This window comes from Marmota flaviventris, chromosome 17 (assembly GCF_047511675.1).
Source record: "Marmota flaviventris isolate mMarFla1 chromosome 17, mMarFla1.hap1, whole genome shotgun sequence".
NCBI lineage: Eukaryota > Metazoa > Chordata > Mammalia > Rodentia > Sciuridae > Marmota > Marmota flaviventris.
This window is the reverse complement of record NC_092514.1, coordinates 53841184-53860568: the sequence shown is the minus strand read 5'-3', so window position 1 is coordinate 53860568 and position 19385 is coordinate 53841184. Positions and strand designations below refer to the sequence as shown.

Sequence of the window (19385 nt, the reverse complement as noted above, 5' to 3'; positions counted from 1 at the left end):
TTAGTTATGTCAGAAGTAACAAACTGGAAGATTATCCTTTAGTTTAGTATCATCCCTGAATAATAAAGTTATTTCTAGATAACTATCATTCTAAAAACCACATATGTGTGTGTGTTTTTATTACATTTCCAAATTGAGGAAGTATATGGTTTTCTGAAACCACAGTGAATGAAGTCCATAGTTTCTAAATTGCTAAATAAAACCAATCATATATTTCTAGCAAAACTTTATGAAAAATTTCAACTATGTATAAAATTGGAAGAACCTCCATATCTATATACAATGTAGATTCTATGATTCATATATTATTACATTTGCTTTGTCATGCATCTATCCATCCATCTATCCATTCACCCATACATCATATTTTTTGATGCCTTCCAAAACAAACTGTAAACATTAGTGCACTTCATCCCCAAACACTCTGGCATTCATATTCATATAATTAACTAGACTTAATAATTGTTTACAGTTTTTTTCAGTATTGGGGGTAACACAGAGATACTTGCCTCTGAGATACATTCCAAGTCCTCCAGTCCTTTCTGTTTTTTATTTTGAGGCAGGATCTTGCTAAGTTGCCCAGGCTGACCTTGAACTTGTGATTCTCCTGCCTCAGCCTCCCAAGTCATTAGGATTACAGGCATGCACCGCTGTGCCTGGTTACAATTCTGTTAAGCCATTAATCTTTTGAAATATGCCACTTCATTATTTTTAATGGCCTGGCTAAGTAAACTAAGTAACCAATTAGGAATTCTAAATTCTAATCTTTTATTAATTCTGTTACTTTCAGTAATATTTTAAAAATCAGTTTTCTCTCTCTCTCTCAACACACACACACACACACACACACACACACACGGATACAAAATAAATGTACAAAAATCAACAGCTTTCCTATATATCAATAATGAATTTTCTGAAAAAGAAATCAGGAAAACAGTCCCACCCAAAATAGCCTTAAAAAAACCTAGGACTATATCTAACCAAGGAGGTAAAAAAACCCTCTATAATGAAAATTATAGGACATAGAAGAAAGAAATTGAAGAAGACAGAAGAAAATGGAAAGACCACCCATGTTCATGGATAAGCAGAATTAATATTGTTAAAATGGCCATATTACCAAAAATGATCTACAGATTCAATATAATCCCCATCAAAATACCAATGACATTCTTCATAGAACTAGAAAAAAATAGTCTCAAAATTCATTTGGAATAATAAAAGTCCCGGAACAGCCAAAGTATTTCTAAGAGTAAAGAGGGGGGGGAAGCAATGCTGGAGGCATCATAATACCCAACTTCAAATCCTACTACAGAGCTATAGTCACAAAAACTATTCTTTTGTGCATGGTACTGATTAAAAAAAAAAAAAAAAAAACAGTCACAGAGACCAATGAAACAAAATAGAAGACAAATCCACACAGATAACAGTCATTTGATCCTTGACAAAGGTGCCAAAAACATATGTTGGGGGCAAAAAACAACTTTTTAAACAAATGGTGCTGAGGAAAAAAATGGTTATTTATATGTAGAAGAAGGAGGAGACTAGATCTCTATTTCTTACTTTGCACAAAAGACAAATCAAAGTGGATTAAAGACCTAGGAATTAGACCAAAAATGTTGCAACTTCTAGAAGAAAAATTAGTGTCAACACTCCAACAAACAGGTGCAGGCAATAACTTCCTCAATAGGACTCCTGAAGCTCAGGAAATATACCGAGAACTAATAATTTGGATGGCATCAAATTAAGGAGTTTCTGCATATGAAGGAAACAATTATGAGTGTGAAGAGAGAACCTATAGAATGGGAGAAAATCTTTGCTAGCCAGTCTTCTGACAGAATATATAAAAACTCAAAAACTTTACTGCCAAAAAATAAATAACCCCATCAATAAATGAATAAATGAACTGAAAAGATACTTCTCAAAAGAAGAAATATAAATGGCCAAAAAATATATAAAAAAGATTCAACGCTTCTAGCAATTAGGGAAATGCAAATCAAAACTACACTGAGATTTTACCTTATTCCAGTTAAAGTAGGAGCCATCAAGAATACAACCAATGATAAATGCTAGACAGTATGGGAGGAAAGTAACACTTTTACATTGTCATGGGGGCCGTAATTTAGTATAACCACTATAGAAAACAGTATAGAGATTCCTCAAAAGACTATGAATGGAAACACATATGACCCAGTTACACAACTCCTCGGTATTTATCCTAAAGAATTAAAGTCAGCATCCTATAGTGATCCATGCATACCTATGTTTGTAACAGCACAATTCACAATAGCCAAATTATGAAACCAGCCTAGGGTCCATTAATGGGGTGAATGGACAAAGGAAATGTGGCATATATACACACAAAATAGTTTTATTAAGTCATAAGAAGAATAAAATTGTGTAATTTTCAGGAAAATGGACAGAACTTGAGAGTATGATGTTAAGTGAACTAAGCCAAGTCCGGAAAGTTAAAGGCTGTAATGTTTTCTCTCATATCTGAAAACTAGAGCAGAAAATGGAACAAAACAATGTATGGAGAGGAATCTCATGAAAACAAAAGGAAGATCAGTAGAGTAGAGGAAAGGGATCTGGGGATGGAGGAGGAGAGAGGAAAGGGGAAATACTGGGGAACAATACTGATCAAATTATATTGTTATGTGCATGTATAAATACCACTATTACATATAAGTATAATGTACCAATAAAAAAAATGGAAAAAAATAACATTGTTTTTTTGGGGAAAAAAGCACTTGGTAGACATAGTAGAAGGTTTCAATTTGGTGGTTATGGCAGAATTCACAAATGAAAATCATACATTAATAAAATTTAGAGAAATAGCTAATTGGAGATTATAAAGTTTTCTGTAAATTAAAATGAGAACCTCCACAAGGCTCAAAAACTCAAGAGGGTACTAGAGGTTGAGCATTTATAATACATCTAAAATTAGCCACATGTATCTACAACAAAACCATTCAAAGCTGGACTATTTAAGACTGAGTCACTTCCATTCTGCAGCAACAAAGCACTAGCATCATACTGGAGTTTTTTTGTTTTTTTTTTTTTACTTGAAACAACAGGGTATTACTGGTTTGTAAATTCCCCATTAATTGTCTGAGTACAGTAAGAACTGCCACAGGGAGAGCAGCTCTTTCCTTTATGTGACATTTGTTCCCCTACATTGATTTTTTTTCTTCAGAAGTTTGGCCCTGGAAGGGGCATCCTTTGAGGACTGAAGAATCAAAGCTACTGCAAAGCACTGCTGAGAGTCTTGAAAGAAATATGAAAGAAATGGCATCAGACCTGGGGCCATAGGCTTAGATCTTTCCAAACAGGTCAGCAGTTGGTCTGCACAATATTCCCATTGCCAAGGCGGTGGTGACATCTTATGTAAATCAAAAACTAAAACCATAAGATAGCTCATTTCCGTTTTAAATGCAGGGGGATAAATATGGATATCTAGCACTGGAGAAGTTCCTGAGGGATTGATTCTCGCCCCTACCCCCACCCCAGTCTTTTCTGAGCCCTTCGCTGAGCGTGATAAGCAGTACCACATTTCATTATCAACCCTGCTAGCACTGCACTTCAGGGAGACTCAATGAGGCTACACAGTAGGAGAGCAGATATGGCATCCAAAGAAGAAATGATTCACATGGTGTGATGATAAAAACCCACATTAGACTCAACTCATTTTCGACAAAATCACGAAATAAAACAAAAACCTAAGGAAATGAAATTTCCTGCATCATTTTCCAAATTAAAAAAAAATCATAGTGACACCATAAAAGAAATCAGAGAGGTTTTAAAGTTTGGGTGATAAAGTTTACTGTATGTATATATATATATATATATATATATATATATATATATATGCAAAAAAATTTATTTTTCCTGTAATAATGTTTGCATTTTTGTAACTTTTTTTTTTTAATTCCTAACAACATTTTGGAAAGGCAATCTAAAAAGAAAACATAAGATCATCATTTAGGGAATCTTCAGGACACTCAGTCAGGGTTATAGAAATAACATCAGAACAAAAAGCCTGGCTCCTGACAGCTGACTCCTTGATCTTGCACTTCCCTCCCCTCTGTTCCAGTTTCACTGTAATACAGAGAGTAGACTCTCTCTGCCAGAACAAGGGGAAACATGCAAATCAGAGAAAACCACAATGAGGAAGGCCCAAGCCACAGGCTCCTGGAAATCCACAAACAGATAAATACAGACACAGAGACATTTTTTTCCCACTGGTCTTCTATAAGCAGAAAGAAAACAAAAACAAAAACACAATACAACTCTGGGACAAAAGACTAGCTCCAGATCAAATAAGGCTTAAATCAAGGGCAAAGCAAATGGAGAGTAAATGAAGTCACGAATTTCATACAAATGATCTTTTCAAGCAATGTATGGATTAAGAGTTTCCATCTACAAACACAAAACCTTCATGTATTGAAAATTAACACTGAGGATTTCTTTGAGATCAAAGCAAATCCATATTGAGTAGATAACAGGAGTGTGCCCACATGGTGAAAACGATCAAAATACTATAAGGAATAAAGCACATTTCAGTGACCTAACTATATGGCTAAAGGGTAGTGCTCAGCTTATTAAAGATATTCTAGTGGGTTAGCTCACAAAATGAGGTTGAGCATTTATAATACATCTAATAGTAGCCACATGTATCTACAAGAAAACCATTCAAAGCTGGTCTATTTAAGACTGAGTCACTTCAATTTTGCAGCAACAAAGGATGCAAGCACAGTTACCTGCATGACTCTTGTATCACATTTCAAAATTCCTTTTTACTCTTGATGGACCATGTTATTCTATTTAAGGAGCTCAGTACTGGGAAGAATTATATATAACCTTATTTTACAAGTGATCTCAAAAACTCCCTTAAAATGTATTTTTCTGAACTTCAATCTAAAATCTCAAAGATATAAAATTAAAATATCATAAATATGGTTTTATTATTAGGCATTTATTCTGAGCCACCAAGGACTATGCTTTTTAATACATAGAAAAATTATTATCTGAGATTTTTTTTCTTGCTTTTTCAATAAAAAGTTTTGAAAGGAATAAATTTTTTCATCCAAACTTTTTTAAAAATCCACCTGTTACTTAGCATGAAAAATATGAAATATTATTACATGTCAGAGTTACTTACACAAAATATTTATTTTATAGGATGCCAGAGGGAGAAGTTTCCACCTACTAATACCACCACATAGCCCAATGTAAAAGAAAATGGAACAATTTAATCTTGGTACCAAACCCAAAATACCCCCACAAGTGAAAAAAAAATCATCATCATCATAAAATGAAAGGGAGAATTGCACATTTCGAGGCTGCTTTGAAAGGACAGAAACTTAGAAAAACACATAATCAGATAATCTTTCTTTTCAGATCCTAAAGTGAAGCCAAAAAACCAGCAACAGGTAATATTGTATAAGTCTCACCTGTAGAATATTTTAGACTATAAGAGCAATGAAATGTAACCCTCATTCCTAAAGAAGTAGAGTCCAAAAACATTTAATACAATTGTGAAATCTCTACATACACTCACTGAATAACAGAAAACTAGTACAGAGATTTGGCATTTAACTCACAGACTCATACATTTGAGGCAAGCACTCTACCACTGAGTTATGTCCCCAGTCCTTCTTTAATTTTTTTTAAGGGTAAGAGGGAGGAATAAAGCAAAAAAAGAAAAAAATGAATATTAACCTTCAAGAAGTACTACAATTATTGCTATGACTTTTAAGTCTTTCAGAGCTATTTAAACTTAGATGAATCATCATGCAAGTATCTCCTACTCTTTTTTTTTCTGCATTGGCACTGAAACTCCAGGATAAATAACAAAATTAAAGAACAGAAAGAGATGTTATGAGCGAATCTTTAAACTTATGAGTAACACAAATGTACCAATAGCACATTAGCATATAAAATATTCGTTCTCTTAATGAGCATGCTTCATTTGAATATGTTTTGTTCTGGGAGTTTTTAAGCTCAATAACCAGCAGTTATGAAAAGTAAAATTCTATGTAATTAACAATATGAGATTTACAGTATGCTACTTTAAAACTCTTCCTCCCAAGTTTTACCAGACTAACTTCTTGTCTATCTGTAATGCGAAGATATCAGTTTATATATCCATTATTAAGGTTAAATCTAGTTTTAAAAACTAACTCCATGTTAAGCAGAAAATAAAACTAAAATCCCCAAAGTCAGCATTCTTTTCATGAGATTTGAACTAGCATATCGTGTTTCATGCAGAGCAACAGCCAAGTCACCTACGATGAGACACGTTCAAGATACTCTTTCTGCTTGTACTTTAAATATCCTGGGGTTTGTGCCATAATCCCTGCTACACGAAGTTATTTCTTTATTTTCTTTTTTTCCATTTCAGTATCCTATAAATCTACTTGTCTCTTTTTGGAACTCCTTAGCATTATTAAGTTTCACAGAAGGAAACAATACACCAAGTTTGTTTCCATTGGCTCAGGCCTTGACTTCCAACAGGGAGTACAAATGACTCGTTGTGCCAAAAAGGGCCATCAAGAGAGAATTTATCCCTACCTCCATAATAAAAATATTCTATATTCTTCATCCCTTCCCCCACTCTCAATGCATTATTGCTGTCAGGCAGCCTCTACTGGATCAAACATTTAAGAAACACTCTACTGTTTCTCCAAGCGAGTGAGAACGTCGTCAGGTTTCTGGGTGTAGATCATGCCTGCTCTGTGCCAGGTGTCTCACATCTGGAGCTGATCCTGCAGTGACCACCATCATAAAGCAGGAGGAGTCTTTGTCTGCTTTCATCCCAAGCATTTTCTAAAGAGCTCAGTTAAAACCTGGACTCGGAATGTGAAAGTTGTTAGTTTTTTTGCTTGTTTTTGTTTTTTAATATTTTTTAGTTGTAAATGGATCTTTTATTTATTTATTTATATGTGGTGCTGAGGATTGAACCCAGGGCCTCACACATGCCAGGCAAGTGCTCTACCACTGAGCCACAACTCCATCCCTGTTAATTTTGTTTTGTTTTGTTTAGGGAGAAGGTTTAAGTGAGAAAACAATTTGAAGACTAGCAACGAAAATCACAGCTCAGGACATCAAATACCACAACAGGGTTTCACTTTCTTGGAATCACAGAAATTGCCATTCATTTTTGTTTTGTCTTATATTGAAAACATTATCCTTCCTTGGAAATACTTTCAAATTAGGGGTGGGGGAGGGAGGATGTAGCTCTAGACACAGATTCCATATTATTTTATTTTTTGTCATTAAGCCTAGGAAGAAAGAGAATGGGTAAGCTACTTGTACTGAAAAAACAAATGAGAATTTGGAGAACACCTGTGACTCTTGACACAATCATTATTTCCTCCTGTCAGTCACCCTAGACAACAGAAAGGTGGCAAATGGCATATTATAATAGCAGCGATGACATCAGACACTTCAATTTACAGCAGGTCCACAACCATGGCAAACACCACTGAATTCTGAGCCAGCCATAAAAAATAGGGCCAAGCCCCAAAATTTACTAAGAATCAGAGGCAGTGCTATTGTTACTTCTCTTCACCATTTTCCACTCCCCAGCAATACAGTGTTGAAGAAAGAATTAAAGGACTGAAGTAAGAAAACAAAGTTGTAAATATATGCAGTATTTATATTTATCTAGTAGCTTTCCAAGATTATTGTGCTAGGAAATTTCTACCAACCTTCCAAATAAACACTGGAGTAACAAATTATAGTTTTAGATAGCTTCTTACCCTCAAAATTTACCAACCCCCTAACATGCTGTTGTTTTAATATGATTAAAAATGAAACTTTTTAAATGACTTTGAAATTTTTTTCCATGTTGCTCACCATTTATCATAGATAATTAGTTCTCAAATTTGATGGCTTCCAAATTTCTCTCACACCCAGCTTTTGGGGAGATATATATATAATTGCCACATAAAATAATATGACCGATATTTTGCAAGATTTCAGTATTTTCAAAACAACTGGAATTAATACATGAAAGTGCATCATGTTAACCAGCCATAAATAAAGAAGAGGATTTGGTTAAGCAAGGGTTACACTAATGATGATAATAACGAAGGGGTAGAGGTAAGGCTATTTCAAATAGCTTGCCAAAGGAAAGCCGCCTCTTTCCATTTTCTTGCACAGTTTAATTTCTGGCTCCTCATTTCCTCAGTGATCTGATAATTATGAAATTCTAAATAAAGTGTCATCTTTCTTGCAACAAATCAATGAACAGAAAGCTCTCATCAACAATGCAGATGTTTCCTAAAGCTCCTGCTGATTATTTCCTGAGTGTCTACCCCACAAACCACGCCAGACACTGTTTAAGCACAAGGAAGCTTCTCTACTCCATGAGAAATAAGGTTTCTATGTGTCTGTGCATATGCACATGTGTGTATGCATTTCAAAAGAGGATAAGAAGTAATATTCAGAGCTGGGATCATAGCTCCGTGGTAGAGCACTTGCCTAGCGTGCATAAAGCCCCATGTTCAACCACCAGTGCTGCACACACACATCAAGGAGTAATATGCAACCAACAGTAATGAATGATAACAAATTTGCCTTTTATTACACAGTTAAGGTTAAAATTTAGACTTTTCCCAATATGGGAAAGAAGAATTCCTCCTCATTGTTCATTTGTCCTTATAGCTGCAGCAAAATTGTTTTTACATCCCTTATCCTTAAATATATTTAGGTAGATATGGGGGGTTCTACTAGTATAAATCCCCCTCCCTGTAATACAATTTAAAATAATTCTTTTACTCCTCATACTATACTTACAGTAATCCTATATAATACAAACACAAATTTGTGAAAATAAAAAATTCTGTGGGTTACTAACTAAGCCTCCATGTGGGTTACTAACTAAGCCTAAACTGTCTACTAGTGAAGTAACATTGTACAGAAGTTTGTTTTCAACGCCCTTTCAGTCTACCAAGAAATTACAGATATTTCCCACTTTTGCAAAAAAACTCCCGTCTTCTGCATTCTGTTTGTTTCAATTATTCAGGGCAACCCAGGCTGATAATTACACAGTCCCCAGTTGCTGAGTAAAAGTGATGCTTAATTAGCCAGCAGGAAAGATCGATTAAGATCCAGCAGGGCATCTCGTGAGGTTCTCTCACATTCCTGGAGGGAATAGACTCTGGCTGTGCCCTTCCAAAGGATAAAATTCCCTGCTTCTAAGGAGTTGCAATGAGGTTTTAAAAGTAGAAACTAAGAACGGGTGGCCGCACAAATTAAATCCCAGCCATAACCCTGCAGATGCTCTCAAAGAGTTCCCAGTTTGAACATTCTGAATCATACCACCTCGGGTTGGAAAAAGCCAAAGTAACACTCATCCCCAACTCTTGTTCAGTGGCCACAGTTCAAGCAAAAGGTAGTTGAAAAATATTTTGTGAAAGAAAATTTTTATTTCCCCTCTAGTAAGTGCATACACCTTCAGGGGCTCACATTCTAAGGTGCACAAATTAGATCAAGACCTCTTATTTTAAAAACTTAATAAGTATGATATTTCAACCCAGTCTGGAACGGAAACATTCCAACATGGTCAAAGAATCAACTGGACAAATCTGCCTTAAGTTTTCATTAGAGAAGAAGATGTCAAAGTAAAATCGGTAACAAAAATACACTGAAAATTACCCCACGTTGCCTAACACCTTCCCTTTAGTAATTTGGACCAGAATAAATGCTTAGCTTTCCCTGTCTTTCTTTCCTGTTAAGCATAGAGTGTTCAATAAAAGCCAACGTAAAATTCCAAAGCTAAAAGCAGAGTAATCATCTTAAATACATAATTATTAAAATATTTTTATTTGGTAAAGTACCATATGCTTGTCTGTCTCAAATTCAATTTAAGTAAATATTAAGCTTCTGCCAGATAAAGGACTATCACCAGTGTATTTCACTTTGTTAATTTACACACTATTAGAGTTTACTAGTAATAAATTGTTTCAAAGCTTTCAAGGAAGCATAATGGAACTGATTTTTACAAACCTAGCTTTGATTTGCTGAAAGCCCCGTAGAATATGGTCTCTGCACTCCCTTGCACCAGCACTGAGGTTCTCATTTCTCAAGCCTTCTGCCAGGAAATCTTCAGCATCTAAAAGAAAAGGAAAGGCAGTCAACAGAAAAAAAGAGGTAAAAAGGGGGAAATCAAAAGAAATGAATTTTTTCACTTTAAAAATTTCATAGTTGCAGAACAATGTGAATGTACTTAATACCACAGAACTACACACTTAGCAATAGTTGTGTATGGTGAATTTTATATTATGTATATTTTGCCATAATAAAGACTAACTAAAATTTTATGTTTGCCTATAAGTGACATGTTCTAGGAATCCAAGGCCTTACTACGAATTTAGAAAGGTGATGCATATACTAACCACAAAAATAGCTACTTTTTCTAAACCATTTTAAAGATACATTTATGTGTTAATTGTCACTGATGGCAGAGAATGGGTTGTCAATTTCATAAAAATATAAATATTACAAATAAGTCACAGAAGGTCACAGAGCAATAGAAGCCAGAAAAGAAATATCACAATTAGAGCTAAAATTTAAAAAAAAATAGAGCTGAACTGCAAAATCAAGAACAAAAGGGCAGGCATTCAAAGAAGAAATATTAATTAACAGATGCATCATCAATGAAAATGACAGTGCAACTGAGGGAAGGAACCCACATGGAAAAGAAAAATGTGTTCAAGAGAAAGAAACTGCAATTAATGTGAACATACATTATAAAATAGGGACATGATGAAAATACATACTGTGAAACAAATCATGGTATGTTGAAGGAAGAAAGAGGGGGACATACACATTTTCAAAGGCAAAATACATTGATAATAATTGCAATTGCCAGAAATAGTAGCTACACACTTCATCCTGCACACAATGTTCATCATTTCTAAAAAGAATATAAATAATATAGTTAAATTTGGGCCTCCAAAATTTGTGCCTATGATACGAAACTGTACCATATATACTGTCAAAATAGCGTCATGAACTTATAAGGTTGAGTTACATAAGAACACCCAAAAATTTGTTTTACATTTATACCATTCAATAATACCAAATAAAAAAAAAATCCTAAATAAGCATCGCTAGGACTTTTGATGAGGTACAAAGTCCTGAAATTGAAGTTTTTACACAGAACCAACATCAACATCTAAGCCCTGTATTGCATCCATTGCAGAGGTCACTTAGTGCATTCCTCCAGGGTCCTCTGATTGCTAAAGAACAAGGAATGGGAAGTCGAATTAAAAGGTAAAAACAAATTACAGTCAAGATTCATCTAATGCAATATATCCTATTAACAGGACAAAAACCACACGATCATCTCAACAGACACAGAAAAAAAACATTTGACAAAATTCAACAGCCTTCATGATAAAAACACTTGAAAAACCAGGAAGAGAAGGAAGCTTCCTTAGCCTGATATAGGATATGTACAAAAACCCCACAACTAGGGGATAGGGTACAGTTCCGTGGTAGAGTGTAGGATTAGCATGCAAAGCCCTGTGTTCAATCCCCAGCACCAAAACCAAAAACAAACAAAAGCCTACAGCTAACATTGTACTTAATGGTGAAACACTGACTGCTCTCCTCCTGTTCCTAAGATCAGGAACAAGACAAGGATTCTTCTCTCACCACTTATAGTCAACATTGTACCAGTGATGTTAATCAGGGCAATTAGACAAGAAAATGAAATTTAAGATTTCCAGATTGGAAAAAAAGATGTAAAACTATCTCTATTTGCAGGTGACATGTTCTGGTATATAGAAAACCCTAAGGAATCCACTGAAAATCTGCGAGAACTAATGAAAGAGTTCAGCAAGTTTGTAAGGCCAAGATCAACATATAAAAATCAGTTGTATTTGTACACAGTAGCAATAGACAAACCAAAAAAAAAAAATTAAGAGAATTCCACTTAAGATTTTATTAAAAATAATCAAATACTTAAGAATAAATTTTTCAAAAGAAGCGTAAAACTTACACTCTGACAACTATACAACATTGTTAAAAAATTAAAGAAGACAGGATGGAAAGACAGCCCATGTTCATGAATTGGAAGATTTAATATGATTAAGATGGCAATTATCCTCAAATTGCTCTAAATATTCAATGCAGTCCCTATCAAAATCCCATTTGGCTTTTCTGAAGAAATTTGCAAGCTGATCCTAAAATTGCTCTGGAAATTCAAGGGACTCAAAGTAGCCAAAACAATTTTTTAGTACCAGGGATTAAACACAGAGGTGCTTAACCTCGGAGCCACATCCCCAGGCCTTTCTTCTTCTTTTTTTCTTTTTATCAGTTATTTTATTTTTATTTATTTATTTTTTTGTATTTGTAAATGGACAGAATGTCTTTATTTTATTTGTTAATTTTTTTTAAATATATTTATTTATTTTTAGTTTTCGGCGGACACAACATCTTTGTTTGTATGTGGTGCTGAGGATCGAACCCGGGCCGCACGCATGCCAGGCAAGCGCGCTACCGCTTGAGCCACATCCCCAGCCTTTATTTGTTAATTTTTAAGAAAAAAATATTTATTTTTTAGTTGTAGTTGGATATAATACCTTTATTTTGTTTACTTATTTTTATGTGGTGCTGAGAATTGAACCCAGGGCCTTGCACGTGCTAGGCGAGTGCTCTACCGCTGAGCCACAACCCCAGCCCTTATTTGTTAATTTTTATGTGGTGCTGAGGATCAAACCCAGAGCCTCACACATGCTAGGTAAGCGCTTTGCCACTGAGCCACAACCCCAGCCCTTATCAGTTCTTTTTAGTTATACATAACATTAGGATTCATTTTGACAAAATTATAAAACTTTGGAATATAATTTGTTATAATTCAGTCCCCAGTACTTCTCGTTTCCTCCCCCAGCATTCCTTTCCTTCTAATCTACTGATCTTTCTGCTATTTACTTAAATATTTTTTAAAAAAATTAATGTCTTGTGGATATACATGATGCTGAGATTCACTGTGGTTTACTCATATATGTACATAGGAAAATAGGTCAGAGTCATCCCACTGTTCTTTCCTTATCCCATTCCTCTTCCCTCCCCATTTATCCACTCCACTGATCTATTTTTTACACCCCCTCCCAATTTTGGATTAGCTTCTGCATTTCAGAAAAAACATTTAACATTTGACTTTTGGGGACTGCCCAGATCTTTTTATTATAATAATTGTTTTTTATTTTGAGACAGGATCACTCCAAGTTGCTTAGAGCCTCACTAAGTTGCTGAGGCTGGCTTCAAACTTGCAAGCCTCCTGCCCCAGCCTCCCAGGTACTGGGATTATAAGCATGTGCCACCATGCCCAGGTAGCCAAAACAATTTTGAGACAGAAAAACAGATTTAGAGAACTCATACTTTTTGATTTTAAAATTTGCCATAAAACTATACCACTCAATGCAATATGTTACTAACATAAGTATAGATGTACAGTTAAAAGAAAAAATAGAGAATCCAGAAATAAACCATTAAACTATGTTCAATTATAGGCCAGAATGCTAAGACAATTCAATGGAGAAAGAATAGTTTTTTCAATAAATTGTTCTGGGACAACTAAATATCCACTGCAAAAGGAACAAAGTTGGACCTCTAACTCTTACATTATACAAAAATTAACTAAGCTAGTCACAGTGGTGCATGCCTATAGTCCCAGACTCAGGAGTCTGAGGTAAGAGGATCATTTGAGCCCAGGAGTTCAAGATCAGCCTAAGCAACAGAGCAAAACTCTAAAAAAAAAAAAAAAAAAATTAACTCAACCTGAGTCAAAGATTCAAATGTAAGAGCTCAAACTACAAAATTATCAGGGAAAAAAAGATATAAATCTTGGGCGAAGCAATGGTTTCTTAGATATACCTAAAGAACATATAATAAAAGAGTTGGGTACATTGGCACATGCCTGTAATCGCAGCAGTTTAGGAGGCTGAGATGGGATGATCCCAAGTTCAAAGCCAGCCTCAGCAAAAGCCAGTTGCTAAGCAACTCTGTGAGACCCTGTCTTTAAATAAAAAATACAAAATAGGGCTGGGGGTGTGGCTCAGTAGTTGAGTGTCCCTTTCAATTCCCAGTACCTCTCCCTCCAAAAAGAACATACAACAAAAGAAAAAAGTGGACATCATCAAAATTAAAATAAATTAAAACCTATTGTGCTTCAAAGGAGGCTATTAAGAAAGTGAAACGACTACCTAGAGAATAGAAGATTTTGCAAATAATACAGTTGAGAAGAGATTTCTAAGTAGATATATAAAGAACTCTTACTGTTCAATAACAATAAGGCAATAACTCAATTTAAACATAATTAAAGGAACTGACCAGGTATTTCTCCAAAGAAGATACACAAATAAGCCAACAATCATATGAAAATATGCTCAGCTTCACCAGCCCTTAAGAAAATGCAAATCAAAACACAATAATATACAATTTCACACCCACTAGGATGACTGCAGTCCAAAAGACAGACAATAATAAGCACTGTTGAGGTTATAGAGGAATTAGAACTCTCATACATTGCTGGTGGGAATGTTTAGCCATCTAAAAAGGCTAAATAGAAAGTAATCATATGAATCAACAAATCTACTACTAGATACATACCCAAAAGAAATGATAACAGGTGTTCAAACAAAAACTTGTACACAAATACGCATTAGCAGCAACATTCATAATAGTAAATTTAAAAAAGTGGAAACAAATGTCAATCAATTGGATAAATGTGGTACATCCATATGATAGAATGTTCAGAACTTAAAATCAGCATACTACAGTGATGCAGCCACAACAACTCACAATAGCTAAACTATAAAACCAACCTAACAGATAAATGGATAAAGAATATTACTCAGTCTTAAAGAAGGATGAAATTATGGCATTTGCCAGTGAATGGATAGAGATAGAGAATATCATGTTAAGTGAAATAAGCTAATCCCAAAAAAACCAAAGGCTGAATGTTCTTTCTGATACATGGAGGCTAATTCACAATAAGCGGGGTGGCTAGGGAAGAATAAAGTTACTTTGTATTAGATGGAGGGGAGTGAAGGGAGGAGAGGGGAATGGGGTAGGAAGAATAGTAGAGTGAATCAGACATTATTACCCTATGTGCATATGTGAGTGCGTGACAGTCATGATTCTACATCATATATAACCAGAAGAATGAGAAACTATACTCCATTTATGTATGATGTATCAAAGCACATTCAACTGTCATGTATAACTAATTAGAACAAATAAAAAATTTACAAAAAGAAATGAAGGGCTGGGGTTGTAGCTCAGTGGTAAAGCACTTGCCTGGCACTTGTGAGGCACCGGGTTTGATCCTCAGAACCACATAAAAATAAATAAAAATATAAGTATCGTGTTCATCTACAACTAAAATATTTTTTAAAAAAGAAATGAAATACTGATACATGTTTCAACATGGATGAGTCTGTGAAATCATTAGGCTTAGTGAAAGAAGCTAGTCACCAAAGACCACATATTGTATGATTCCATTTACTTGAAATATACAGAATAGGCAGATATACAGAAACAGAAGACTAGTAGGAACTGGGATGTGAAAACACATGTGATATATGTGATATATATGTGATATAGCACATGCTTAGCTTGCATGAGACAAGCTAAAAAAAAAACAAAAAGAAAGAAAAAATAGCAAAGTAGTTTAGTATATTAGATTACTAGATGGTTGCCTAAGACTATGAGAATTGGGAAGAGGTATTGGGGGTATAAAAGTTAAGAGGTTTAGGGTTTTTTTTTGAGGGGGTATAAATGTTATAAAATTTATTGTTGGTAATGGTTACACAACTCTGTGAAAAAACTAAAAGCCATTGAATTGTACACTTTACACAAGTGAGTTGTATGATGTGTGAATTACATCTCAAAGAAGCTGTTAAAAATATAAATACAGGGCTGGGGTTGTGGCTCAGTGGTAGAGCACTTGCCTAGCACATATGAGTCACTGGGTTTGATCTCCAGCACCACATTAAAAAAAAACCTAAATAAACAAAAATATAAATACATACATACATATAATACTGCATCTATCCTTCTGAATTTTCAAAATTTAAGGAAAATTAAAACATCTCTCAAGCAGCCAGACAAAAAAGAATAAGTCACTCACAAAAGAACAACAAAATCAAAAGTTCCTCAACACAAAGTAAGCATCATTAGATGAAATTTTTACAAAGTTTTAAAGGAAAACAGGATGTTGGTTATATAGGAGACCAGAAAAATATTTTTCAATAGTCGAGGCTCTGAATGTCTACCACCTACATTATGTCCTGGAGAAGATGTTTCTCAGGACACTCTGACCCACAGACAGAAAAAGGTGGTGATGAATGCCAGGTGTGGTGGCACACACCTGCAATCCCAGCAATTCTGCCTTAGGAGGCCTATGCAGGAGGATTACAGATTCAAGGCCAACCTCAGCAACTCAGGGGAACTCTGTCTCATAATAAAAAATAAAAAGGGGGCTGGGGATGTGGCTCAAGCGGTAGCGCGCTGGCCTGGCATGCGTGCGGCCTTGGTTTGATCCTCAGCACCACATACAAACAAAGATGATGTGTCCGCCGAAAACTAAAAAAAAATAAATATTAAATATTTCTCTCTCTCTCTCAAAATAAAAATAAATAAAAAATAAAAAGGGCTGGGGATGTAGCTCAGTGGTAGAGCACCCTGGGTTCAATCCCTAGTATCAAGAAAAAAGAAAAGGTGATGATTAAAACCTTAAATACAAGTTCCTGGTTAAGAAAAGAATAGAGAGAAAGAAAAAAAATGCTAAATTACTCACTTACATAAAGTCAATGGGTTCTATTCCACCCTTGACAGTGATAATTAAAGAAAATAAACTTAACTATGATTTTTCAAAACATGAACTTAATAAAAGTAGAACTGAAGATTTTAAAAAACATTTAATATAATAAAATACAGGTTATGAGGGGAATGGGAAAAAAAACAAGGAGAGAAATGAATTACAGTAGATGGGGTAGAGAGAGAAGATGGGAGGGGAGGGGAGGTGGGATAGTAGAGGATAGGAAAGGCAGCAGAATACAACAGTTACTAATATGGCATTATGTAAAAATGTGGATGTGTAACCGATGTGATTCTGCAATCTGTATTTGGGGTAAAAATGGGAGTTCATAACCCACTTGAATCTAATGTATGAAATATGATATGTCAAGAGTTTTGTAATGTTTTGAACAACCAATAAAAAAAATATTCAACATAAAAAAATAAATAAAATACAGGAAAAAGGCAAACAAAATAGCATTAAAATAGAACTAGTAAAATAAACTGAGGGGTATAGCTCAGTCTAACACGTACAAGGCCCTGGGTTTGATCTCCAGCACCACACAACACACACACACACACACACACACATAACAATAGTGATGATTTTGTAAGAAGTTCAACTTCGATACCCAAGTGTCTTCTATATTTCTATAATAAAGATTTTCATACTATTTTAAAAAATAAAGTGAGTTTAATTACTATTTAAAAGATACTTACAAAATGAAACTGAAATTAAAAGAAGATAGGTTTGTAAAAACATCACAGGCAAATTCTTTTAAAAGCAAGAATGGAAATAATTCATATCAAAGTAGAATTCAAGGAGCAATTTAAACTAGGGCAAAGAGTCATTTTTTAATTACCAAGTATAATGTACAACAAAAATAACCTTCTAACCCTATGTGCTAAATAGCATAGTGCCAAAATAGGTACAGTGAAAATTGTGAAATATATATACATATGTGTAGGAAAATTACTGGAAAAACTATTCAAATGCCACCATTAATCCTGGACAAATCAAGTAGACAAAAATAGATAATGTAATGATAGGGTCTATCTGGTAGAAACAATGCAAGCTATACATGTAAATTTTCATTAAAAATCAAAAATTTTTAAATACCTAAAAAGAGAGTAAATCAATTTTAATGGTATTTATTTAATCCCATATTTCCAAATATGGTCATTTTAATATACAATCAGTTTATAAGTTATTGGGATAGTTTGATTTTTTGTATTAAATTTTCAAAAGTCATTGTACATTTTACTCTTACAACACATCTCAGTTCAGACTAATCGCATTTCAAGCTCATAGTCCCATGTAGAGAGCAGCTACTACATTCAACAGTGCAGATACACAGTATTCAAATAAATATAATGAAGACAGTAGTGGTAAACCAGACTTTGTAACCTAAAATCAAAATACAGACTTTACAAACTGCCATGAAAAATGTATAAAGGTTAATGAAACACAGGATCACAAAAAAAGAAACCTCAATAATTTCTTTTAAGAAGTTCCTTACTCAAAAATTAGTAAAATTTTATTTTATGACCATAGTGAAATAAAACCAGAACTTACTTATTAAGGAATAGACAAATCCCTCCATATTTTAGACATAGACAACATCAACTCGTACATATATATTTAGGTCAAAGAAAAACTAAAAAATTATAATTACCATGGAAGGAAAAAATATGCCTGAATAAAAATTATAAGATATAACCAGCATTGTACAGTGATCAACTCATAGACTTAAATACTTTCAGTGTTAAATAAGAAAGAATGAAAATAACTGCATTTAGCACCAAACTCAAGAAATCAGAAAAGAGCAATAAAATAAGCCTATAGAAAATAGGAGGAAGGAAACAATAAAGATAAAAGCAGAAATTAATGACTCAGAACAGCAGTTTTCTAACGGCGCTCTCTGGAGTCATAAGCCTCTGATAAGGAAGCTGAGGGTGGGCAAGGGAGGAGGGCTGGAAACTCCCCGGCTGCCCCTCACTCCTCTTTGCTTTAATCACAAGGGCTCCGCTTTTATCTATTTTCAATATGGGCATTTCATATGATTTTATTTTTTTAAAGGGGTTTCATTTAAAAGCCACTAACCTTAAAAATAGAGGAAAAAATGTCTAAAAGCTAACCAAGAATTAAGAGCAGGAATTTTTCAGCGGTTGTGGGGAAATCCAACAAATTAATAGACCATTAGCAGATGTAATCAAGAAAAAAAAGGAGAGAAAGCACAAATATTCAAAAAGTAGGTAAAATAAAGGGGAACGGCAACAAATAGAATTTTTAATAAGACAATGAAATATTTTATAAAGATGATCTCAAGTTTTTCTAAAATTTTTTCTTCTCTGTTCTTTTATGTACAATTTAAGTTTTGTGAGGGTGGATATTATTTTACCCTTTTAAAAGGCTATTTTCAAATGGAAAGTACAATGTGAACAAAATAAAATGTCATTCAAATAAATCTAAAAATCTCAATGAAGCAGTTACTGAAAAGTACATAAATTTTTAGGCGTAAGTTGACACCCTGGGTTCAATCCCAGCACCAACAATATATGTATCTATA

The 19385-nt window shown here is 34.3% G+C and overlaps 1 protein-coding gene across 1 annotated transcript in view; it reads right to left on the bottom strand.

Moving 5' to 3' along the window:
• Skap1 (src kinase associated phosphoprotein 1) overlaps positions 1 to 19385 on the bottom strand; it is a 278274-nt gene that overhangs the window by 235761 nt on the left and 23128 nt on the right. Inside the window, exon 2 of the mRNA XM_027924587.2 lies at positions 10015 to 10120. Within this exon, the coding sequence (XP_027780388.1) occupies positions 10015 to 10120 (106 nt within the window). The remainder of the gene's footprint in view (positions 1 to 10014; positions 10121 to 19385) is intronic.